The 24,192-nt window shown below is 42.0% G+C and overlaps 1 protein-coding gene and 1 pseudogene across 12 annotated transcripts in view; both read left to right on the top strand.

Moving 5' to 3' along the window:
- SPECC1 (sperm antigen with calponin homology and coiled-coil domains 1) overlaps nucleotides 1-24,192 on the top strand; it is a 317,948-nt gene that overhangs the window by 33,415 nt on the left and 260,341 nt on the right. For 7 of the 12 annotated variants that reach the window (XR_012425372.1, XM_074018821.1, XM_074018820.1 and 4 more), the window contains one exon: nucleotides 679-740. The exons of the other annotated variants lie outside the window; for them this stretch is intronic. Coding sequence is in view for 6 of the 7 variants with exons in the window: in XM_074018821.1 (XP_073874922.1) it covers nucleotides 735-740 (6 nt within the window). In the remaining variant the exon portion in view is untranslated. The remainder of the gene's footprint in view (nucleotides 1-678; nucleotides 741-24,192) is intronic. 12 annotated transcript variants of the gene reach the window in all.
- LOC135967896 (small ribosomal subunit protein mS37 pseudogene) lies at nucleotides 15,804-16,175 on the top strand (annotated as a pseudogene).

Genomic DNA, 24,192 nt, shown 5'->3' on the forward strand with positions numbered 1-24,192 from the left:
TGAGCTCCTGACCTCAGATGATCCACCTGCCTCAGCCTCCCAAAGTGCTGGGATTACAGGCCGTGAGCCACTGCACCCGGCCAAAATATACATCTTTTATTTCTTTGCCAAGTTTTTTTTTTTTTTTTTTTTTTTTTTTTTTTTTCATATGTTTCAAGCACATTTGTAGGTGTTTGTTGAGGCTTTTTTTTTGACGAAGTCTCGCTTTGTGGCCCAGGCTGGAGTGCAATGGCGTGTTCTCGGCTCACTGCAAGTTCCTCCTCCCGGGTTCACACCCCTCTCCTGCCTCAGCCTCCCGAGTAGCTGGGACTACAGGCGCCCACCCACGTCTGGCTAATTTTTTTGTATTTTTAGTAGAATTGGGGTTTCACCATGTTAGCCAGGATGGTCTTGATCTCCTGACCTTGTGATCCACCCGCCTCGGCCTCCCAAAGTGCTGGGATTACAGGCGTGAGCCACTGCACCCAGCCTGTTGAGGCTTATAATATATACTTTAAAATCCTTCCAGGTAATTCTAATATTTGTGCTCTGTTAGTGCTAGTGTCTGTCAATTGTCTTTTCTTTTTCCATTTGAGATCTTCCTGGCTCTTGGTATAAGTCATCCTCAATGGAAACTTCAATGCTTTGGGTATTATGTTATCAGACTCTAGACCTTATTTACACCTTCTGTTTTGGCAGGCTGTTTTGGACACCATTGTAGTAGAAGAAGGAGGACATCAGCTTGTTACTTCTAGATGGTGGTAAATATCCAGGCTTTCTGCTCTGCTTCCATTGATACCCAATGGGTGGGGGACCCCAGTTGCTGCTGGGTGATTGTGGGTATTCTGGTTCCCTGCTTGGCCTCTCTGATACCTCCCTGGCTGGGAGGGGTAGGAGTGCCTTGTAACTGCTTGCCACAGTGCTTTCACTGTCACCATAGGGGAAGAGGGAGGAAAGGTGGCCTCGTTATCTCTGGGAAAAGGTTAAGTCCCTGAATCTCCACTAGACCTCCTCTGACATGACCCCAGCAGGGAGGGGAAGGGGGGGCCTCCTCACTCCTGGGGGGAAGTGGAAGTCCAGGCTCCCCTGACACTGCTGGGGGGTGAGGGATGGGCTCCTTATTACTGCCATGAGGGATAAAAGTCACAATCCTTACTCAGCCTTGGCGGGGGTGTTGGGTACCTTGGTACATCCTCATAAGACTGGAAGTCTAGGCTCCCCGCTCAGTTATTGCTGGAAAATGGGCAGTTACTGTCTAAATGTGTTCCGTCTCATTAGACTGTTGCCTTCCTGGTCCTTTGGCTAGAGAGGGTAGGCTTTTCTTGGCACTTTTCAATCTGTGCCCCTTGGGGTTTCAAAGTTGTCTGCTTCTTCAGCTCCAAGTCTGAGATAATGAAGCAGAAAGAAGACCCAGTGAACCCATCCCTGGGTTGTTCTGTGAGCCTTGAGGCACCTGGATAGTTTGCCTCCTCTCTCACTTCCAAAACCTTCTTATATATTTTTTATATCTAGTGTTGAGGGTTTTTATTACCACTTAGTGGGAAGAACAGGGAACAGTATGTCTGCTTTGTCCCTGGAGCTCAAGTCTACACCTTGCTTTTCATTTGTTGTTTTTAGATAATCAGTTTTGTTTTTAAATGAAACTGAGTTTCCTTTGGAGAGGTCAAGCAAGTTGTCTGGTGGAGTATCTCATGGTCAGAAGGTGTCCAGTTCTTCCCTTGTGATTAGCTTCAAACAGTTTCGGCGAGAAGCTGTGTGGGCGATGCTGTGTAGCTCCCGCATCACAAGGAGGCACATAGTTTCGGGGGACCCGGCTGGGGGTCACGGGAAACTTGATAACATCTTCCTTCCTGTATCTAATAAATTATCTGTGGTGTGAAACTCTGAGATCATGCGAGCATCCTCTTTCCAAGCAGCCTTTTACTCAGTGGTTTTAGCATGTCTAGGTGAATATATTAAGGTTTACAAAATGATAATTTTTCTGATTCTGTCATTTCCTTTACATTTATTAGCTGGTATTCTTCCATGAAGAAGAGTTTTATCGAAAGCCACATCCTTTTATTCTCTTTTTGGTACCAATATGTATTTTAATTCATGTTTTATAATTCATTACTATCATATTTTTCTTGAAATTGTTCCACATAGGGTAAATTGAGCTCCTTCTGGTTCACTCTTAGGTCCATTTAACATGACTCTGTTAATCTTTGGGCATTTCCTTGATTTCTGGGCAACATGAGATGTCCCAGACTCACCATGTGCATTTCATAGTCCACACCTAGAATCAGCTATTTCCCCAAGGAGCCCTGCTTCCTTTTAGTAAGGAATGGTATTTAGAAATGTAGATAAATTTCCAAGGGAGAAGAGTTTTCTAAGGGAAGATAAAGTATTGAATTATAGTAGTTATTTGTAGTCACAACTGCTACTGTATTCTTGGTGACTTAGGCCCTCGTTTGAAGTTAGGGAGGTGGAGCTTTATGTGACAGTGATTTGTGTGCCTGTGTCTCCTCTACCTGGCTGACTTTCTTGGGAGCCAGGAGAGTATCTTTTCCATTGTTATATTCACAGTATTTAACACTGTTTCTGGAACAGAGGAGAATTTAATAACTATTTGGAATTAAATTGTGCTAAACAGACTTCTAAGCCGTGCATCATAGAATCCAAGAAGTTTTCTAGTGTTCTGACTGTGTGGAGAAGACTAAGGATCTGGAACAGTCACAGTGGAAATGTTCTTAGGCTGTGGGCAAATTATTCAGTGTTTCAGAACTTGTTTCTCTTGCTGAATGGGAAGCATTTTATTGGCTTCAGCATGCTAAAAAAAGGCTATAACAAGATCTGAGGCTGTTCTTATGAGGTAGTGGTAAAGTATGGGTACGGGATTCAGTTTGAACATTTAGAGAAGGTGACTTTCTAAGCTGTATATAGCTCACCCTAGAGGTGAATAGTACTGGTTTTCAGCCTCTACTTGGGAAATGTGTGTTTCTTCTTTTGCTGACTCTCTCTGCTACTATATAGTTTTATGATCTTTAAGTCAGTCAGTTGCTCGATTTCTTTTCCTTATTTTCATCTGGAAAAGAGTGTGATGGTGTTTTGAATTAAGACATAATAAGAAAAAATATACAAAACCCTTTGATATATAGCAATAAAATGAAAGAAGATGTATTATAAGCACGGAACTTGGCCATTATAAGTAGCAACAAAGGAAGCCTAGTGTCAGGTCCTAGAGTTTGTTTTTATTTGAAGGAGCTGTATGTGGCATTTTAATAAGAGTTCCAAATGAAAGGGTAGTTCCAGGCTGAGTCTAGCTTTGAGACTATAATGATAATGGGACTGTAAAGTTATATTAAAGTGGGTTTAGGCAGAAAGCACATGAAAAGTACATTTCTTTATAACCGCATTTTGAGTGAATGGATAGAACCTAAAAGGAAAGACTAAAATATTCAACATGGTATTTACTAAGTAAAGGGTGTGTGCATGTGTGCTGTGTGTGTTTATGATGAATAGGAACTCTTTTATTCCATCACCATTTGTTTAAACATGAAGTTTAAAGAAAAGCTTCATTTCCTGAATTTTCTTTTTTCAAAAAGTAATTCTTGCTTGGGGTAAAAATTGCAAACAATAGAGATATACAACTTAGTAAAAGGTCTCAACATTCTGCTGACAGTTTTGTTTCTATTCTTTCAGATGTTTTCTGTGCATCTACTAGATTTTTCTTTTCCCAGAAATTAGCTCATACTAACTAACGTAAGCCCACCCTGCTGCTGCTTGTGTTTGTTTTCGTGTAACACACAGCTTTTTATGTCCATCTGTGGACATCTGTATCACTCTTTTTGATGGTTGAATTCTGTGTATGTACCCTCATGTACCCAGTATCCTATTGAGAGACATATGGATTATTTCTTGTTTTTTGCTATTATAAACAATGCTGCAGTAAATATCATTTGTGTGTGTATCTGCTGTCTCATGTACTTAGGATTGATATCTAGGAGTGGAATTACTGAGACAAAAGTTGTGGATATTTATGTTTTGCCAGTTGTTCTAAAGAGTTGATGAATTTGTAGGGCTGAGGATTCCTCATCTCAGATGACATAAGGTCCTTGTTACACTCTCTAAGTGCCCTGAGTTTCTCCTTTGGAGCACGGGTCAGAATTATATTTTATTGTGTGCTTGTTTTAAAACTTCCCCTCTCTCCTCTTATTTCCCCCCTAAAAATATAAGTTCTATATGGACAGGAACATCATTTCTGTATTATTCATATTCACATCTCTAGCATCCAGCAGAATTCTTTACAAATAGTGTGTACTCAGTAGGTAATCAGTATCTCCCACATCCTCACCAACACTTAGTGTTGTCAGCATTTGTCAGTCTGACAAATATTATATCATAGATCAGTTTTTTACTGTATATTTAAAAATTATTGAGTGAGAAACTTTTTTTTTTTTTTTTTTTTTTGAGACAGAGTCTCGCTCTGTCGCCCAGGCTGGAGTGCAGTGGCCGGATCTCGGCTCACTGCAAGCTCCGCCTCCCGGGTTCACGCCATTCTCCTGCCTCAGCCTCCCGAGTAGCTGGGACTACAGACACCCGCCACCTCGCCCAGCTAGTTTTTTTGTATTTTTTAGTAGAGACAGGGTTTCTCCAGGTTAGCCAGGATGGTCTCGATCTCCTGACCTCATGATCCGCTCGTCTCGGTCTCCCAAAGTGCTGGGATTACAGACTTGAGCGACCGCGCCCGGCCGAGTGAGCAACTTTTTACCTATATATATTAGCCCTTCATATTTCCTCTGTGTTTTTTTCCCCCGTTTTCAAGTGGGCTCTTTGTCTTAGAACGGATTAAAAGAGCTCTTCATATTTTAGTGATAGCAGTTTATTAATCATATGTATTGCAGATTTTTTTTTCCAGTTTTTTGTTTGTTTCTTGAATTTGTTTATGGTGTTTTGGGTCATATAGAAGTTTCAAACTTTGTTGTAGTAGAGTTATAAATCTCTTCTTTATGGCTCTGGACTTCATGCTGTGTGTAAAAGGGCATTTCCCACTCTCTGGCTGTATATTTTCTCCTAGTACTTTTTGATGGTTGTGCTGAATCTACATTGTCAACATATATAAACAATTCTTACTTTGCTGTTTCCCTTATAATAATCATTTTGTCTTAGTCTGTGGGTAAATGTGTATTGAATACTTACTACCAGTCCTTATGGTGAAGTCTCTCTAGACATTTTACTTGGTAAGGTTTGTTTTCTAGGAGAGTCCTCAGGAAGAGTCCACAGCAATAATATTCCCTGAGTTCTTCCATGCTCATAACAGTTTTATCTATGATCCTTATACTCAAGGGTCTGTTTGGTTGGTTGTAAAATCCATGGCTTATGTTTTATTTGCGTATCTTCAAGATGTTACTCTATTGTCTGTTGCGAAAATCTGATGAGAGTCTAATTTTTTTTTCACTTATGAGGAACTTGGGTTATTTTGCCTAGATGCTCAATGGGTTTTTTTTTTTCTTTATCTTTAAAATCTCATATATGGTGGCTGTAATCGGTGGGCATTACAGGTGCCTTTGAGATGGTGTGACCTTCCAGGGACATCTGTATCCCGCAGAATGTCTAAGGTGGTACATCCTAGCTCTGAGCACGTTCCTCCGACTGAGCCCAGACTTGGCAGAATTGGCCAGGTGTGTGCTCATAGTTTGTGGTTTGAGACTGTGGCAGTTTTTCCTACTTTATCTGATATGATGCTTTCTAGCGTTTTTTGGGCTGGGGGGGTCACAGGTAAGGTGATGCAAAATAACTCCTACTCTCTTATTTTCAACTAGAAAGTAATTTATATCTTATTTTGTTTTGTCTGGCTTTTCCTCCCCTCCCTTAGAAGATAATGCTTATCTTTCTCAATTTATCGACTTGAGAAATAAATCTTTTGGTTATACCTTTCTAAAAGAAAAAAAAAACCATTAGCATAGTAATATTACTTCACACTTCCTGTACCTTTATCTCCAGTTTTTGTGATGCTTTGAGAATTCTTTTTTAAAAATTTAAGTTTTAATTTTTTAAGAGACAGTTTCTCGCCGTTTTGCCTAGGCTGGGTCTTGAACTCTGGTCTCAATTGATCCTCCCACCTCAGCCTCCTGAGTAGCTGGGATTGCAGGTTTGAGCCACAGTGCCTGGCAGAATTTTTGTTATTATTATCAAATTAATGTTTTTTTACATTGCTAATTTTTCTTTCTAGGCTTCTTAAAATTATGTCTAATTTTCTATCCATAGTTAACCCAGGCCATGAGATTTAATTCTATTTAGATTTAATTCTGCACCTAACTGGAACTGGTACTATTGCTAGTTCATTCATTGATAACATTGAATACCCTGAACTATGCACTGTTCTATGTGCTTGAGATAAAGAAATGAATAAATAAACAGAAATCCCTGCCCCTCTGGAATTTATGTACTAGAGGGGGTGGATGAATGTAATAAATAAGTAAGTCTTATAATACATTAGAAGAGAACAAGTGCTAAATTGTAAAAATAAAAGTGGAATAGGGTGAGTGAGGTCCATGGGGTAAAGGAGAGTACGTAGAATTTAAATAAGGTGGTCAGGGAGGGCCCCATTGAGATGCTGACATTTGAGCAATGACCTAGAGTACGTAAGGGAGTTAACTCACTGCAGGTGGAGGAGGCGGCCAGAGCCAAGACTCAAGGAGTCGCCTTCCTGATGTGTAGGAGGGGCAGTGAGGAGGCCAGGGCTGCAGGAGACATGGCACAAGGGCCCGGAGGGCATATGGGGTGGGGATTGGGAAGGGCTTTGTAGACCAGTGCGGACTGGAGGGCTCTGACTTGGGTGTTGATGTGGTCACTCTTGATGCTGAGAGTAGACTCCAGGGGACAAGACTGGGAGGAGGCTATTGCAGGAAGGCCAGGCGAGCGATGCTGATAGATGGGACCAGGCTGGTTTGAAGCTATGAAATTTCCACTAGTGAGCACATTATGTACATTTAACTTTTTGGTCAGCTGGATTAGGGCTACATTTTCCTCAAGGATTCTTGAGTGTGAGAATGCTTGCGTTCTTTCATGTCATAAATGCTTGTGTTCTTTCATGTCTTTCATGGCTTTTTGCTGCCTTTAAATAATGCATGACATTCTAACTTGGTAAAGATGTGTTGGGTCACTTCTCTCCCTTCTGGCTGAGTAGGCAGCATTCTTTTGTCTTCAGACTCCAGTGTTCTGGAGAAGACTGCAGATGGTCTGCCTTTTTCCGCATTATGGGCTGCCCACGTCTTTCTCTGTGTTGGTAGAATCGCCAGCCTTGCTAGATGTGTCTTACCCTGATTGGACTCTACTGATTTTTCTTGGCATATGCTGAACCCTTTCAAGCTATAGATTCAGTTACTCAATTTCCGGAGAATTTTCCTGTATTATATCTTAAATTTTCTTTTCCTGTGTCATTTGTTTTGTTCTCTTCAGAATTAGCAGTTGTGTGTCTGTTGAATGTTTATCTCCCATATCTAACTTTCCTTTTTTTTTTTTTTTTGAGACGGAGTCTCGCTCTGTCACCCAGGCTGGAGTGCAGTGGTGCGATCTCGGCGCACTGCAAGCTCCACCTCCCGGGTTCACGCCATTCTCCTGCCTCAGCCTCCCGAGTAGCTGGGACTACAGGCGCCCGCCACCACGCCCGGCTAATTTTTTGTATTTTTAGTAGAGACGGGATTTCACCATGTTAGCCAGGATGGTCTCGATCTCCTGACCCCGTGATCCCCCCCGCCTCGGCCTCTAACTTTAATCACTTTCATGGATTTCCTATATTCCATTTCCCCAAATGAGTCTCCGCTTTCACTGACTTCTTCAGCAATTCCGCTTCACTTCTTGCCCTTCTTCACGTCATGTTCATCAGGGAATGGTGTTCGTGCTTTTCTCCATTGGTGTCCTTGACGTCCCTTATCTTCCTTCAGTAAGGAGCAGGGCCCACAGGGCAGGATAGTCCTTGCTTTAGCCTGTCACTAAGCTGAGATAAATTTGAAAACGGCTCAAGATCTAGAGAAGTGAGTCTTGATTCTTGTCGTCTTCCCTCGATCTTGTTCAGCAAATTCCTGTCTCGGAAATAGCCTTTGTGTCTGTCGTTCAGGGTGGAGGCCATTCTCCACTCTCATTATAGGTTGAATTTCCTTCTCTGTTTTGACTTTAACAGAAGGGGAGAGTAGATATTTTTTCTTTTATAAGAATTCCCAGGGCGGGGTGTGGTGGCTCACATCTATAATCCCAGTACTTTGGAGCTCGAGGCAGGTGGATTGCTTGAGCCTAGAAGTTTGAGATTAGCCTAGGCAACATAGTGAGACCCTGTATATACAAAAATACAAAAATTAGCATGATGGCACGTGCCTGTAGTCCCAGCTCCTCAGGAGGCTGAGGTGGGAGGATTGCTTGAACCCAGGAGGTTGAGGCTGCAGTGAGCTGAGATCGTACCACTGCATTCCAGCCTGGATGACAGAGTGAGACCCTGTCTCAGAAAAGAAAAAAAAAAAAAAAAAGAATTCCCAGACATATAGCTTGAAAATTATCTTTTGTAAAAAATAACATATTACAGTATATAAAATTCAACATGTTTAACAGGGGGAAGGAGGGAAAAGAAGATTATCTTCTGCCCCTGTCCCTTAGCTTCCAGTTCCCAGCCCCGGGAAGCACAACCATATAGAACATATTCCTAGAGTGGAATTGCCTTGTCAAAGGATGTATGCATTTGTACATTTGATAGACACTGCCAAATTGCTATCCATAGAAGCCGTCAGTATATATATGCTATCAGCAAAACATGAGAGTGCCAGTTTCCTCACATTCTCACCAACATGATGATGTTCGAAGCGTTTCAAATTTTTGCCATTCTAATAGGCAAAATAGATTTGAAAGTTTTATTTAGCATTTCCTGTTAATACAGGTGGTTGAGGAGCCAGGTGCGGTGGAGCACACCTGTAGTCCTAATACTATCATTTGAGCCCAGGAGTTCGAGCCCAACCTGGGCAACATGGTGAGACCCTGTCTCTCAAAAAATAAAGAAGTAAAAGTCAGTCTGAGCATCTTATGTGCTGAAGAGCCGTTTGTATTCACTGTGAACTACCTGTTCGTTACCTATCACATTTTTATTTTGGGTTAGTGGTGGCTTTTTCGTTGGGTTTATATAGGTACTCTTTATGTGTAGGAAAATTAACTCGGTCTGGATATGAGTCAAGTTTTGTTTTCCCAGTTCATTCAACTATGATTATTTAGTTGTGTTTGTGCTATGTTTTAGGTATGTAGAAAGATTTGGTTTGTATGTAGGTGATTTTCTCTTTTATAACTTCGGGGTTTTTATATTATAGGCATTCCCCATGCTAAGAGTCCACGGATTCTATGGTGTTTTCTTCTGCTAATTGTATTATTTTCATTCTAAAAAAATTTTTATTTATGTATTTTTTTGAGATGGAGTTTCGCTCTTGTTGCCCAGGCTGGAGTGCAATATCTCAGCTCACTGCAATCTCTGCCTCCCGGATTCAAGCGATTCTCCTGCCTCAGCCTCCTGAGTAGCTGGGATTATGGGCATGTGCCACCATGCCTTTCTAATTTTGTATTTTTAGTAGAGATGGGGTTTCTCCATGTTGGTCAGGCTGGTCTCGAACTCCCGACCTCAGGTGATCTGCCCACCTTGGCCTCCCAAATTGCTGGGATTACAGGTGTGAGCCACCACGTCTGGCCAATTTTTTTCTTGTAAATATTTGGTGCTCCTTCAGTTACTCCTGGTGTTGGTAGTAAAGTAGGGTGCCCAAGTATGTTTTTCCAGATGCTTATCCTGCTGTCTGAACACCATTTGTTGGTTCCTTTGGAATACCAGCTGTATCATATATTAAATTCCTGTAATATCATATATTAAATTCCTGTAATTCTTGGTCTAGTCCATGTCTGTTTGTCTATTCATGTACCAATATCAAACCTTTTAAAATTTAGGCTTAAAATATTTTTTAAAATGCAAAGTCAATAAAATCATTTTGGAGGGAAGTCTTATGGGAATATTTCAGTAGTTCCTTCGAAGTAAGATGTTGTAGATGATTCTTCTGAGCACAATCTGCTATTCATTGTTAGGGCATGTGTTTACTTACCTACTTTGAATTGATTTTGCTGACAGAAGTAAGGACTCTTGGATGGTCCTTCTATATTCTCCTACCCTGGCTCCCTGGTAATGTGGAAAATGAATTTTCAGGTAAAATTGGCAGAGTACATTAGGAGTATATTAACATGAACTGGCCCAACGTAGGCTCACACTTGATAGCTTCATCTTAGTAAGCATCCTTCTTTGATTAAATAAACTGGCTGTGGATATTCTCCAGGGAAAAAGCTACTGCTTATTCTTAGAAAACTAATGTATACATGAGCTGGTAAAGAGGAACTTCTTTAAGCACAATTTTAGAGTTATAGAAGCATATATTTGTTGTTATGATCTTGCAAGTTTGCTAAATGCTTTACTGAAAATAGCATGCATGGAAAAACATAGCACAGTATGTCCCAAATAAGCACTTGGTCATTTCTTTTCTTTTTTTCTTTCTTTTTTTCCCTTCACACAGAGTCTTGCTTTGTCGCTCAGGCTGGAGTGCAGTGGTGCAATCTTGGCCCACTGTAACCTCTGCCTCCCTGATTCAAGCAATTCTCCTGCCTCAGCCTCCTGAGTAGCTGGGTTTACACGGACCTGCCACCATGCCTGGATAATTTCTGTATTTTTAGTAGAGACAGGTTTCACCATGTTGGCCAGGCTGGTCTCGAACTCTTGACCTCAAGTGATCTGCCCGCGTTGGCCTCCCAAAGTGCTAGGATTATAGGTGTGAGCCACTGTACCCAGCTAGCACTTGGTTATTTCTTTAAAAAACTTATTTAAATTCTGTCCTGAATTTGTTACATGCTTTCTTTTAAAATGTATGTTTAGGTAAACATCTGTTTTAGTGCTTTTTCTTCCTTTGAATTTTTTCATTTATTTATTTATTCATTCAACAAATATTTATTGATTACTTGCTCTGTGCTAGATAGCGTTTTAGGTACTGATATTCAGCAGGGAACAAAACAGACAAGGACCTTGCTTTTATTGAGTTTATAATCTAGTGGGGGAGATCAGCAATAAATAAAAAATTGTCAGGATGTGATTAGTTTTATGGAGAAAATCAAGCAGGGTGGGGTGAAAGTGATTCACTTTGGGGGCAGCATCCAGTGGGAGGTCAATATAGTTACGCTGAGCCTTAGTTACCTTTTATTAGAAAGGCAATGTGGGAAAATAGGAGAAACATGGACTTCAGAGTTTGATAAGCTCCTGTACGAATCTCAGATTTTCTACACGCAGGTTGTGTGGCCCTGACCAAATTACCTAACCTCTCTGACCCCCATTTCCCCAACTGTCCAAAGGGGAAAAAAGAATACCTGACTCCTAGTGGGTTATTAAGGATTAAATGTGACAACTTCAACAAAAAACCCTAGAAGAATGTTTGACCTGTAATAGTCACTTTATAAATAGTAGCTAAAATATTATCACTTCATCACTTTGTTCATTAAAAGTTTTTTAAGAAGTTTACCCATTATTTCATGAGTTTTAATATCATGTGCCTAATAAGATGGTAGGTTTTAACCAAAGCACCCATAAATGGCCATTTGTGCCAAATATCACCATGGTAACTGCTAAAATGGGGGGATTGCTGGTATTAGTGTATTCATTTCCAGGAATTGTCATAGTTTAATGTTCATCTGCAGTTGGTCACATTTTGTTGAGGTCATAACAGAAAAGGAACTACATTTGTATTGAACATTGTATTGGAACAAATTTTAGTACCTCTGAAAGGTCATACATCATAGAATCTAGACATAAAACCAGAGTTCTAGCTCAGAAACACCAGTACTACCACTATTTCATCTGTCCCACGTTGAGGAATATGACAGACTCTGGTTCAAAGGTACTTTAATGCCTTATCCATAGTCCTAGAGGCCTAGGCTGAAATTCTACTAGACCACAGGCTGGGAGCAGTGACATCTCCAAGATACCAAGTCTGTCAGGGTCACCGATGGAGATTTCCATAGAGGAGGTTCTCTGGCCTAACTGAAGGCATCACTTCTTAGATAGGTGGCCCAGTCAAACACTATCCAAGGAAGGAGCATGGGCTCTAGAAAGATTTAGGGACAGAGTAGCAGATACACCAGAATGCTAAAACCTGGAACAGGCCAGGAAGACAAAACAGCAGTCTGCATATAGCAAAAAGAGAAGGAAGGAAGATACAGGTAACAACGAAATGGATGTGAGATGAGAATCTCAACGTGAGGTCACATCTCTATTCCTAACACACACAGTTTGTTACCTATCCGTTTGCCCTAGAGACAGGGCCACACTAAATAGCACCCATTCTTTCTCATTTTCCTTATCCCTCAAACAAAGAAGGGTCCCTCCCTTGGCCCCAAGTCAGTGGGTAAGGTATTCTGCCAAGACCTTTTTCAACTATCCCCTATCATTTATGTTTTTTACTTCTCCCTGTCTACTGATTTATTCTCCCTCTACCTCAAAACATGCTCATATACTTCCTATCTTTAAAAAAGAAGTCCACCTAAATCTCCTACTCTGACCTTTAACTCAGCAGTTAAAGTTCCTTTCATGGTTCACTTTTCAGGAGGAATCTGACTCCACTTCTTTTACCTTTGAATTCCTCCTTAATTCTGTGATCTCCTTAGTTCTGTGAGCTTCCTCTATTCTTGCTAAAGTCATGACTATCTCTGGGTATGTTCATTGCCTGTTGGACATTTGAATGTCTCAGGCATTTCAAGTTCAGCATTAATTGAACCCATTATCCGCTTCCCTAGTGTGATGATTTTAAAATATATCCACGAATTCTTTGACATTTCTTATTTCAAGAGGTGGAGCTTAGTTCCCTTTCTAACTAATAGAATAAGGCAGAAGTGAGAGTGTTAGGAGTAGGTCCATAGTGTTAGGAGTAGGAGGAACACTATGGCTTCCTCCTTGCTCTCTCTCTCTCAGTTCACTTGTGCTGAGAGAAGCCAACTGCCAGATGGGGAGGATGTTCCAGCAATGCTATAGAGAGGCTCACTTGGCAAGCAACTGAGATCTCCTGCCAACAACCAGCACTGCCTTGTCAGGCAGGTGAGTGAACTCATTGGAAGTGGACCCTCCAGCCCCAACTGAGCCTTCAGATGATGCACTCCCAGCTGACATCTTGATTGCAACCTCATGAGAAACTCTGAGCCAGAACCAGCCAGCTAAGCCTATCTTAGATTCCTGACCCACTGAAACTGTGAGATAAGCCTTTGTGTTTTAAGCTGCTAATGGTTGTCAGTGATTTGTTACACACTACCATATAACCAATACACGTGGCAAACCTTCTGTATTCCCAGTCCTAGGGAAAAAGAGGAAACAACTCCTTCCTCTCCAAGATCTAACTGGTGACCAAGTCCTGTTATTTTCTTCTAGGTATCTGTTGATTCAGCCTGTTCTGATTTTCCTAGTCACTCTCTCAGTTTATTATTTTTCATCTAGACTGTTTCAGTTGCCTCTTAACAAGTTTCTTGCCTCCAGCTTCACTCCTTTTTAATCTATTCCCCATACTGCCATAAAAAGAAATTCTAAAATGTGAATTTGAGCATCTTTCTTCTTTGCTTGAATTGTCCCCATTGACTAGAGTTAATCAAGCCCAGTCATCTTAAGCAATGCAGGCAAAGCTGTTTGAGGTTTGATCCCAGTGTGCTTTCCAGCTCCCGTGTCTCCTGCAGCACTGAGTTTAGCCATCAGAAATGGCTGGTGGGTCCCAGAATCTGCCACGGCTTTTCCTCTTTCTGTGATTGGTGTGTGCAGTTCTCTCTAGTTTTGGAAGGCTTTCACAACTCTTTGACGCTTTCTCTATTTTCTGAGAGTTAAACGTTCCTCCTTTCTTCTGCAGTCCCCAGTGGATACCTGTGTAATTGCTGTGATCACATCACTGTCATTGTCTCTCAATGTCTGTCAGTTAGACCAAGAATTCCACTAGATGAGGGTCGATGCTCTGTTCATCTCTTTTTTGTTGTTGTTCTTGCATATCTGATCTTTTTAAATGTTTGACATACTTTTTCTTTTTTTTGGAGGGGGACAGTATCTTGCTCTGTCACCTGGGCTGGAGTACATTGGCGCAATCATGGCTCACTGCAGCCTTGACCTCCTGGGCTCAAGCAATCCTCCCACCTCAGCCTCCCTAGGAGTGCACCTCCACAGCTGGCTAATTTCTGTGGAGACAGGGTTTCACCATGTTACCCAGGCTAGTCTCGAAGTCCTGGGCTTGATATTCTTTTTTAACTTTACTGTGGTAAGAACACTTAACCACATTTGTTGATCTACTACATTTGTTGATCTACCCTCAACAAATTTTTAAGTGTACAATACATTATTGTTGACTCTAGGTACAGTGTTGTACAGTAGATCTTGAGAGCTTATTCATCTTGCTTAACTGCAACATTATGTTCGTTGATTGGTAACTCCCCATTTCCCTCCCTGCAGCTTCTGGTAATCTCCATTGTATTTTTTGATCCTATGAATTTGACTATTTTTGGTATCTCATATAAGTGGAATTGTGCAGTAATTGTCTTCTATGACTGCCTTATTTCATTAGCAAAATGTCCTCAAGATTAATCCATGCTGTTGCATGTTATAGAATTTCCTTTTTTTTTTTAGAGGCTGAATAGCATTCCATGGTATGTGTATACTACATATTGTCTACCCCTTCGTCCACTGATGGGCATTTAGTTGTTTCCACATCTTAGTTTTACTTCTTTGAGGAACCTGCATACTCTTTTCCATAGCGGCTGCTCCATTTTACATTCTCATAAACAGTGCACAAAAGTTCCGGTTTCTCTACATCCTCGCCAATAGTTGTTGTCTTTTGATTTTTTGGTAACAGCCATCCTGACAATGTGTGTTCTGTTCGTTTTAAATCTCTAGCACCTAATGGGATATTTGAAGAGGGTACCTGAAACTTTTAGTCTAGCAGATAGGGAATTTCATATTAGCAGAGTCAGAATATAAAAATGTAACTTTACCTCTCTATACATGATCATAACTTCACTCTCTAGCCATTGTTTTTCCACTAAAGGCAGTGAAGAGTCTTTGGGGATGAGGGTTCTGGCCCCGTCACTAATGCTTTCATTGGCCATGAAGGCTTTGTCAGTTGTTGGTGCCATCCATTCCTCTGTGTTCCCTTTCTCTTTATGTTAGTCCCACTGGGCCCCCTCCTTTCTGACTGTGAGAATTCTCCAGGCTTGCAGGCTTGTGCTCAGCTGTTTCAGTGCCTCTCTGGGGCATGCACCCTGGGATGTGCTGTGTGGGTCTCAGACCTACCCTTCGGATGCAGGGGCTTGCCCAGGGCTGAGCCTCTTTAGGAGGACTACACTCTGGGAAGAACCAATGATGTATCTGGGATTTCTGTTAGCTAGATCTCTTATAAATTCCAAGTCTTAGTTTGGGATGGAAAGAGGTAGAGGATCTGGACTTTAGAGACTTAGCAGCATCTTTTTTTTTTTAATACTTTATGTTCTACATGTGCACAACATGCAGGTTTGTTACTTATGTATACATGTGCCATGTTGGTTTGCTATACCCATTAACTCGTCATTTACATCAGGTATATCTCCTAATGCTATCCCCTCCCCACTAAAGAAAAATACTTAGTTATTCCAGTGGAAAACTGTGGTTCCAAGAGATATCTGCTGTGCATTTATGGGCCTATTTTAGAGCAGAATATCAAACTATTCACCATAATTTAAAAAATAATATTAAATAATTAAAAAATTGGTACAGCCTGCCAGGAGCTCAGTGTGCAATGGCGACATCAAGCCTGTGAGGCCACCTGGTGCGGCTTGGGAACCCGCAGAGGCCTGCGCTGAAGCAAACCCCTCATGCTAGCTAACTGTGGCAAGGATTGGCATCCGGAGAAGGGCGAGGCTGCTTGTATCATGGAGTGTCAGCTTGCTGGAAGCCGAATGAATTCCGCGATGATATGTGCAGAAAAGAGATCCAGGGCTTTTTCAATTGTGCTTCAAGGGCTTAGGAGGCCCCCCAAATGAGATCAATACAGGAGACCCTGGGAGAGTCTGGGAGTTTACCTCCCAAGAAATTGAATAAGTTGTCACAGAGGCTTCCTTACAAACCTCACCTAAGCTTAAAATGGAGAAGCATTTTCAATGATTTCTGAACTATAGTTTCTGACAATTATGCAGAGGTATTTTACAGACGTTTGCATTGCTATGACCTCTTTGAAGGATAGAATGAGGCAAAATACTTTTTCCAACCTTGGGAATCATAGTATGGGTAGAAGTTATGTTTTATCTTGAAGTAAAATCCTCTGAAGAGAAAAAAGTAGTTTAAAAATTAATTATACTTTTTTATATTTATAAGAGCGATCACATTGTTTGTGATCTTTGATAGTATCTATAGCCCAGGACAAATTTCCAGAGCCATTCCATTTCTTTTCTTATTCTGTTTCCATTGAAATAGAAAGCCGAAACCAGAATGATAGGTCATCAGGAATGATAACAAGTGTTTTGACTCTAACTGATCAATCTGAATGTGCATTCAGGTTAAATATGGATGCAGAGATTATAGTGAATTTTTTTTACTGAAGGCCACTTTCGGCATTCTTTCAGCTGCTGAGTTAACAAGCATGTCACACTTAAAAACAGGAAGGTTGGCCGGGTGCAGTGGCTCACGCCTGTAATCCCAGCACTTTGGGAGGCTGGGGTGGGTGGATCATGAGGTCAGGAGATAGAGACCATCCTGGCTAACACGGTGAAACCCCATCTCTACTAAAAATGCAAAAAATTAGCTGGGCATGGTGGCAGGCACCTGTAGTCCCAGCTACTCGGGAGGCTGAGGCAGGAGAATGTCGTGAACCTGGGAGGTGGAGCTTGCAGTGAGCCAAGATTGCACCACTGCACTCCAGCCTGGGCAACAGAGCGAGACTCCATCTCAAAAAAAAAAAAAAAAAAAAAAAAACAACCAGGAAGGTTAAGTGTTTTTTGTTTGCTTGTTTTTGTTTTTGAGACAGGGTCTTTGTCTGTCACTCGCCTAGGCTGTAGTGCAGCATGACAATGGCTCACTGCAGCCTTGAACTTGAGGGCTCATGCAATCCTCCTACTTCAACTTCCAGAGTAGCTGGGATTACAAGCATCTGCCACCATGCCTGGTTAATTAAAATCTTTTTTTCATAGAGACAGGGTCTTGCTATTGTTGCTCAGGCTGGTCTCCAGCTCCTGGCCTCAAGTGATCCTCCTGGCTTGGCCCCCCAAAGTGCTGAGATTACACATGTGAGCTACCACACCCAGCCCAAGTGTTTCTATTTAGTTGATAATGGCGAGTAGATTCCTAATCCACTCTTCGATTGCATTTGATTCTGGAAAATGTTTCTTTATATCATTTTGCAGCATTTCAGTGTAGTTTTTAAATATGCCAATCATGTATCAAAAAATGTATTTCTGGCCGGGCGTGGTGGCTCAAGTCTGTAATCCCAGCACTTTGGGAGGCCGAGATGGGCAGATCACAAGGTCAGGAGATCGAGACCATCCTGGCTAACACGGTGAAACCCTGTCTCTACTAAAAAACATACAAAAAACTAGCCAGGTGAGGTGGCGGGCGCCTGTAGTCCCAGCTACTCGGGAGGCTGAGGCAGGAGAATGGCGTAAACCCGGGAGGCGGAGCTTGCAGTGAGCTGGGATCCGGCCACTGCACTCCAGCCTGGGTGACAGAGTGAGACTCCATCTCAAAAATAAATAAATAAATAAATAAATGTATTTCTTTAATTTGTGAAGAAAACTGTCGACTGTCGGGGAAGTCAAACTGGTGGAGATTTAGCTGCCTACATTGCAGCTTGGTCATATCATCAGGATATCATAACAGCATTAAAAAATCATGATATTTTGGCTAAGATTCAGGCTGTTCCAGATAATGATTACTGAAATACACTACTTGAGTGAATCACCTGAGATCACAGAAATGGTCTTTATCAGCATTATCAAAGTCATGAAGAAATAGTTTTTTCCTCATTTTAAATATTCCTGCTTTTAAATATCTTTGCAAACACCTTTCTCCTTAGCATCCCATGTATTTCAGTGTGGAAAAGCAGACCCTGGGACTCACTGTCCATACCGCATGTTGAAAAGGCTGATTGTCCATGACTGTAGTGTGACTTAAAATGTTTATCCAGCCGGGCACAGTGGCTCATGCTTGTAATCCCAGCACTTTGGGAGGCCATGCAGGGAGGATCACTTGAGCCCAGGAGTTTGAGGGAGGATCACTTGAATCCAGGGGTTCGAGACCAGTCTGGGCAACATGGTGAGACCCCCATATCTATAAAAAATTTAATAATTAGCTGCGCATGGTGGTTCGTGCCTGTAGTCCCAGCTACTGAGGAAGTTTAGGTGGGAGGATTGCTTGAGCCTGGGTGACTGAGGCTACAGTGAGCTGTGATCATGCCACTGTACTCCAGCCTGGGCAACAAAGCGAGACCCTGTATTTAAAAAAAAGTTTATTCATTTTTTAGCCCTGAATGAAGATAAGATTATTTAGATCAGCGGTCCCCAACCTTTTTAGCACCAGGGACTGGTTTTGTGGAAGACAATTTTTCCATGGACTGGGGTGGGGGGATGGTTTTGGTGTGATTCAGCCACATTACATTTATTGTGCACTTTATTTCTTTTTTTTTTTTTTGAAACGGAGTCTGGCTCTGTCGCCCAGGCTGGAGTGCAGTGGCTGGATCTCGGCTCACTGCAAGCTCCGCCTCCCGGGTTTACGCCATTCTCCTGCCTCAGTCTCCCGAGTAGCTGGGACTACAGGCGCCCGCCACCTCGCCCGGCTAGTTTTTTGTATTTTTTAGTAGAGATGGGGTTTCACCATGTTAGCCAGGATGGTCTCGATCTCCTGACCTAGTGATCCGCCCATCTTGGCCTCCCAAAGTGCTGGGATTACAGGCTTGAGCCACCGCGCCCGGCTTATTTCTATTATTATTACGTTGAATATAGAATGAAATAATTCTACAACTCAGCATAATGTAGAATTAGTGGGAGCCCTGAGGTTGTTTTCCTGCAACTAGATGGTCCCATCTTGGGGTGATGGGAGACAGTGACAGATCATCTGGCATTAGATTCTCATAAGGAGCATACAACCTAGATCCCTTGCATGCTCGGTTCACAACAGGGTTCATGCTCCTATGAGAATCTAATGACACCACTGATCTGATGGGAGGTGAAGCTCAGGTGGTAATGCTCACTTGCCTACTGCTCACCTCTTGCTGTGTGGCCTGGTTCCTAACAGGCTATGAGCTGGGGGTTGGGGACCCCTGATTTAGATCATCAACTCTGCTCTGAGGAAAACAGCAGTGTTGTAGACGGGCATGAAGTGCAACTTCTTCTACTCTATGTAGCAACCCGTTTTCTTTCTGTTCCTCCTTCAGTTTAGATCCCTGAGACCCTTTTCCACATTGTACCTTGGTCATTGTATATGAACATCAAACATGAAAGGTGCTAGTGAGACCCCATCTCTATAGAAAAATTTAAAAATTAGCTGGCCATGGTGGGCCTGTAGTCCCAGTTACTTGGGAAGCTAAGACAGGAGGATCCCTTGAGCCCAGGAGTTTGAGGTTGCAGTAGCTCTAATGGTGCCACTGCACTCCAGCCTGGGTGACAGAGCAAGAGCCTGTCTCTAAAAACAAAACAAAACAAAGCAAAATAAACATGAAGGGTGCTGATTCATACCCTGCAAAGAGGTTTCATTCGGCAGCAAGTTGAAATTATCTACTGGTTTGTACATGAGCTAGCACTTCCTCTTCCACTTGGCATGCCATTGATATTCCTTGATGTTCAGTGTTATTTGATAGAGGAATTTGCTAATACCTTGTTCTCTTTTCTCTTTGACAAAAACATTTATCATTAACTTCGGGGCTGTTCTAAGGAATGTCCCATTAGTGTGTGTGTGTGTGTGTGTGTGTGTGTGTGTTTTGCCTCTGAAGGGTGCAGCTTTCAATGATGCCTCTATAGTTGTGGTCTTTTCCTTTTGATAATGAAATGCATCAGTTTTGCACTGAGAAACGTTATTTTGCCCTTGAGGAATAACTTGGTTGATTTACTAAAGAGACCATCAAACTTTGAAAGTGACATGGAAAGCTTATGCGGTTTCTGCAACTATTTCAGAAGCTTCATAAACAATAATGAGTCTGGGCTGGGCGCAGTGGCTCATGTCTGTAATCCCAGTGCTTTGGGAAGCTGAGGCAAGAGGTTTGTTTGAGGCCGGGAGTTCGAGACCAGCCTGGGTAACATAATGAGACTCTGACTCTACAAAAAATAAAAAAATTTAGAAAAAACCCACAAAGACAAACAAACAAACAAAAAAAAAATGAAGGACTCTGGCTTTAGGAGCAAATGAATCCAAGGTCTGATAAATTCCAATTTTTTATTATTCACCATTGTGCTTTCTATGTGCACTTCCCTTTTTAAACTGCCTGGGTGGTACATCACTTGATGCACAGAACGTGTGTCTTTCCAGCCTGCAGTTTAGTTCTAGTCAATAGTGAGCCTCCTAATTGTTCAGAGTTGTATTTATGCCACTCACAATGTGACTTTTATACTTCATCAAATCATTTTGCTGTAGCAGTCCTTCTGAACTGATGTGATGCTACAAAGTAGAAAAAGATGAAAACTGATCATTTTAACAGATATAAACACAAACACATATATAAACACCAGTGCATAAATATTGTGAAAATATATTGTGTAAAAGCAGTAACTTGTAGCACTAAGATTAACTACAGTGTTAGTAGTGCAAGTATAAATTTCAAACTTAATGATTATATAAAGAATGAAACAGGATTTCAGTGACCATAATACCTTTAACATTTCAAATTTATGAAATATATGTGAACAAAATTGTTTCATTTGTCTCTTTGTTTCTTTTTGAGACAGTCTTGCTCTGCCACCCAGGTTGGAGAGCAGTGGCGTGATCTTGGCTCACTGCAACCTCCACCTCCCAGGTTCAAGCAATTCTCCTGCCTCAGCCTCCTGAGTAGCTGGGATTACGGGTACCTGCCACCATGCCCCAAAGGCTAAATTTTGTATTTTTAGTAGAGGCGATGTTTCACCATGTTGCCCAAGCTGACCTGGAACTCCTGACCTCAAGTGATCCACCCACCTGGGCCTCCCAAAGTGCTGGGATTACAGGCATCAGCCACCACGCCTGGCCCATTTGTTTCTTTTGAAATAGGAACTCCCAGTGTAGCTTTTGATGAACTTCCATGGGCCTCCATGTGTCCTCCATCCTCAGGTTGTGTGTGCATTGGGCTGTAGCCATCTGGTGACAAGGACCATGCTAGAGGCCAGTCTGAGAGTGCACCTGGTAGATCCTTAAAGATGGTAGATCCTTAAAGATGCAATCTTTGGGAACCTTGACCTTTGATTGCTATAAGCAAGTAAATCCCCTAGTTGATCATCACGCGGCTAAGCAAGGCCTATGAGGAAATTGATTTCTTGACAGAAACATTTGGAAGGTCTTCAAGTTACTTCCCTTACCAATCACATAACATTTTTAAATGTTTTCTATAACTTACTGACTTTGGTCCCATTTTTCTTTCATTTGTTCAACAAATACGTATTAAGGGCTTCCTGTGTGCTAGGCACTCTGCAAAACAAGCCAGCATATTTGCCCTCATGGAACTAATGCTTTGTATATATGATTTTCTCCTGTATCATATCCAGTCTATACTTTGCTGCTTATTTTTCTAATTTTCCTTTCTTACCTATAATATTTCAGATCCATAAACTATTTTGTCTATGTCCTTATTTCAAATTATTCTGTGGCCGTGCATGGTCACTTACGCCTGTAATCCCAGCACTTTGGGAGGCTGAGGCGGGCGGATCACAAGGTCAGGAGATTGAGACCATCCTGGCTAGCATGGTGAAACCCCGTCTCTACTAAAAAAAATACAAAAAATTAGCCGGGCATGGTAGTGGGCGCCTGTAGTCCCAGATACTTGGGAGGCTGAGGCAGGAGAATGGCATGAACCCGGGAGGTGGAGCTTGCAGTGAGCCGAGATCCGGCCACTGCACTCCAGGCTGGGCGACAGAGCGAGACTCCATCTCAAAAAAAAAAAAAAAAAAAAATTATTTGTTCTCCAGTCCAAACACACAGTAACAGTCATAGCATTAACCTTTATGCATTAAAAGGCTTAACATTTCCATCCAAAATATTTCAGGTATTTTTATTTTAAAATTAAACAGGATCTCCCTCTTTCATCCAGGCTGGAGTGCAGTGGTGTGATCACGGCTCACTACAGACTTGAATTCCTGTGCTCATCTGATCCTCCCACCTCAGCCTCCCGAGTAGTTGGGATTACATGTGCCACTGTGCCTGGCTAATTTTTTTTTTTTTTTTTTTTTTTTTTTTTGAGACGGAGTCTCACGCTGTTGCCCAGGCTGGAGTGCAGTGGCGCGATCTCGGCTCACTGCAAGCTCCGCCTCCCGGGTTCCCGCCATTCTCCTGCCTCAGCCTCCTGAGTAGCTGGGACTACAGGTGCCCGCCACCGCGCCCGGCTAATTTTTTGTATTTTTAGTAGAGACGGGGTTTCACTGTGGTCTCGATCTCCTGACCTTGTGATCCGCCCGCCTCGGCCTCCCAAAGTGCTGGGATTACAGGCTTGAGCCACCGCGCCCGGCAATGCCTGGCTAATTTTTAAAAATCTTTTGTAGAGATGGGGCCTTGCTATGATGCCCAGGCTAGTCTCAAACTCCTGAGCTCAAGTGATCCTCCTGCCTCAGCCTCCTAAAGCGCTTTCCTACTGGCATGAGCCACCAAGCCAGGCCCAAATTTCAGGTATAATGCAAGAAACACATTTTTTTTTGAGACAGAGTCTCACTCTGTCACCCAGGCTGGAGTGCAGTGGTGCGATCTTGGCTCACTGCAACTTCCGCCGCCCAGGTTCAAGAGATTCTTCTGCCTCAGCCTCCCGAGTAGCTGGGATTACAGGTGCACGCTACCATGCTCGGCTAATTTTTGTATTTTTAGTGGAGACAGGATTTCGCCATGTTGGCCAGGCTGGTCTCGAACTCCTAACCTCAAGTGATCTGCCCACCTTGGCCTCCTAAAGTGTTGGAATTACAGGCGTGAGCCACCGTGCCTGGCCAAGAAACACATTCTTATAAAAAGCCAAATATATAGAAATAGAGTAAATATGAAGTCACTCCTTATAATTCCTATCCCAACTGCCTCTTAAGAGCCATGAAAGAGCCTATTTTCTACATTTTTGCTAATAGTCTTATCTCTTTTTAAAATGTTAGTCTGCATGATGGATTTAAAAATACCTCATTGCTTTAGCTCATATTGGTTCCTATTAGATGGGTTAAGCATCTTTTCTTATGTTTAGCAGTCATTTGTATTTTTCTTTTTTGTGAATTGCCTTTTCATGTCCTTTGCCTTTTTTTCTGTTGGACTGTTTGTTTCTTCTTGAGTTAATTTTGGTAACCTATGTTTTCCTAGAAAATGATCTGCTTTGCCTAGTTTACAAATCCTTATATGTAATTACGTCCTCTTTCTTGTTTCTAATTTGGATACCTTCCTTTTTTCTTTCTTGATTAGATTTGCCAGGGTTCTATCTTGTTAGTCCTTTCAAAACATCAACTTTTCATTTTATTAATCTTCAAGGTCATTTAAAAAATGTTTTCTGTTTAATTAATTGCCGCTTTTATCTTTATCCATTTCTTCATTCTACTTTCTGTGGACTCAGAGAAGACCCCTTCATGTAGAAGAAGGTGGGAACAAAGGTACAAAGATAGTTGTCAGGGGACCGGAAAACAATTGTTGGCATCATTCCCCTTCACCTCCTCACCCCCAACTGCCATCGCACATACAGGCAGTTCAGAATCCATCAAGAAGTGAGAGTCAGGAATCAGGCAGACTGAATCGGACTATCAGCTTTGTTAATAAGGCTAAAGTAGAGAGTAGTGCTTGGCCTAAGATCCCAGTCAGGCTAGTAACCCTTCCCTCTGAGTTAAACCTAACCAACAGAACAAGGCATTTAGAATGCCTTGAGAGGTTTGATAAGAAGACAGTTAGAAATGAATAAATCAATCACTTAGAGGTACTGAGGGCCAAATGGCCTCAGGGCAGTTCAGTTTTTCAGTTCTGTTTGGAGACCTAGATCAGGAATGAAGAAGAATGAGTTGGCAGTCTCT

Source organism: Macaca fascicularis, chromosome 16 (assembly GCF_037993035.2).
Source record: "Macaca fascicularis isolate 582-1 chromosome 16, T2T-MFA8v1.1".
NCBI classification, from domain to species: domain Eukaryota; kingdom Metazoa; phylum Chordata; class Mammalia; order Primates; family Cercopithecidae; genus Macaca; species Macaca fascicularis.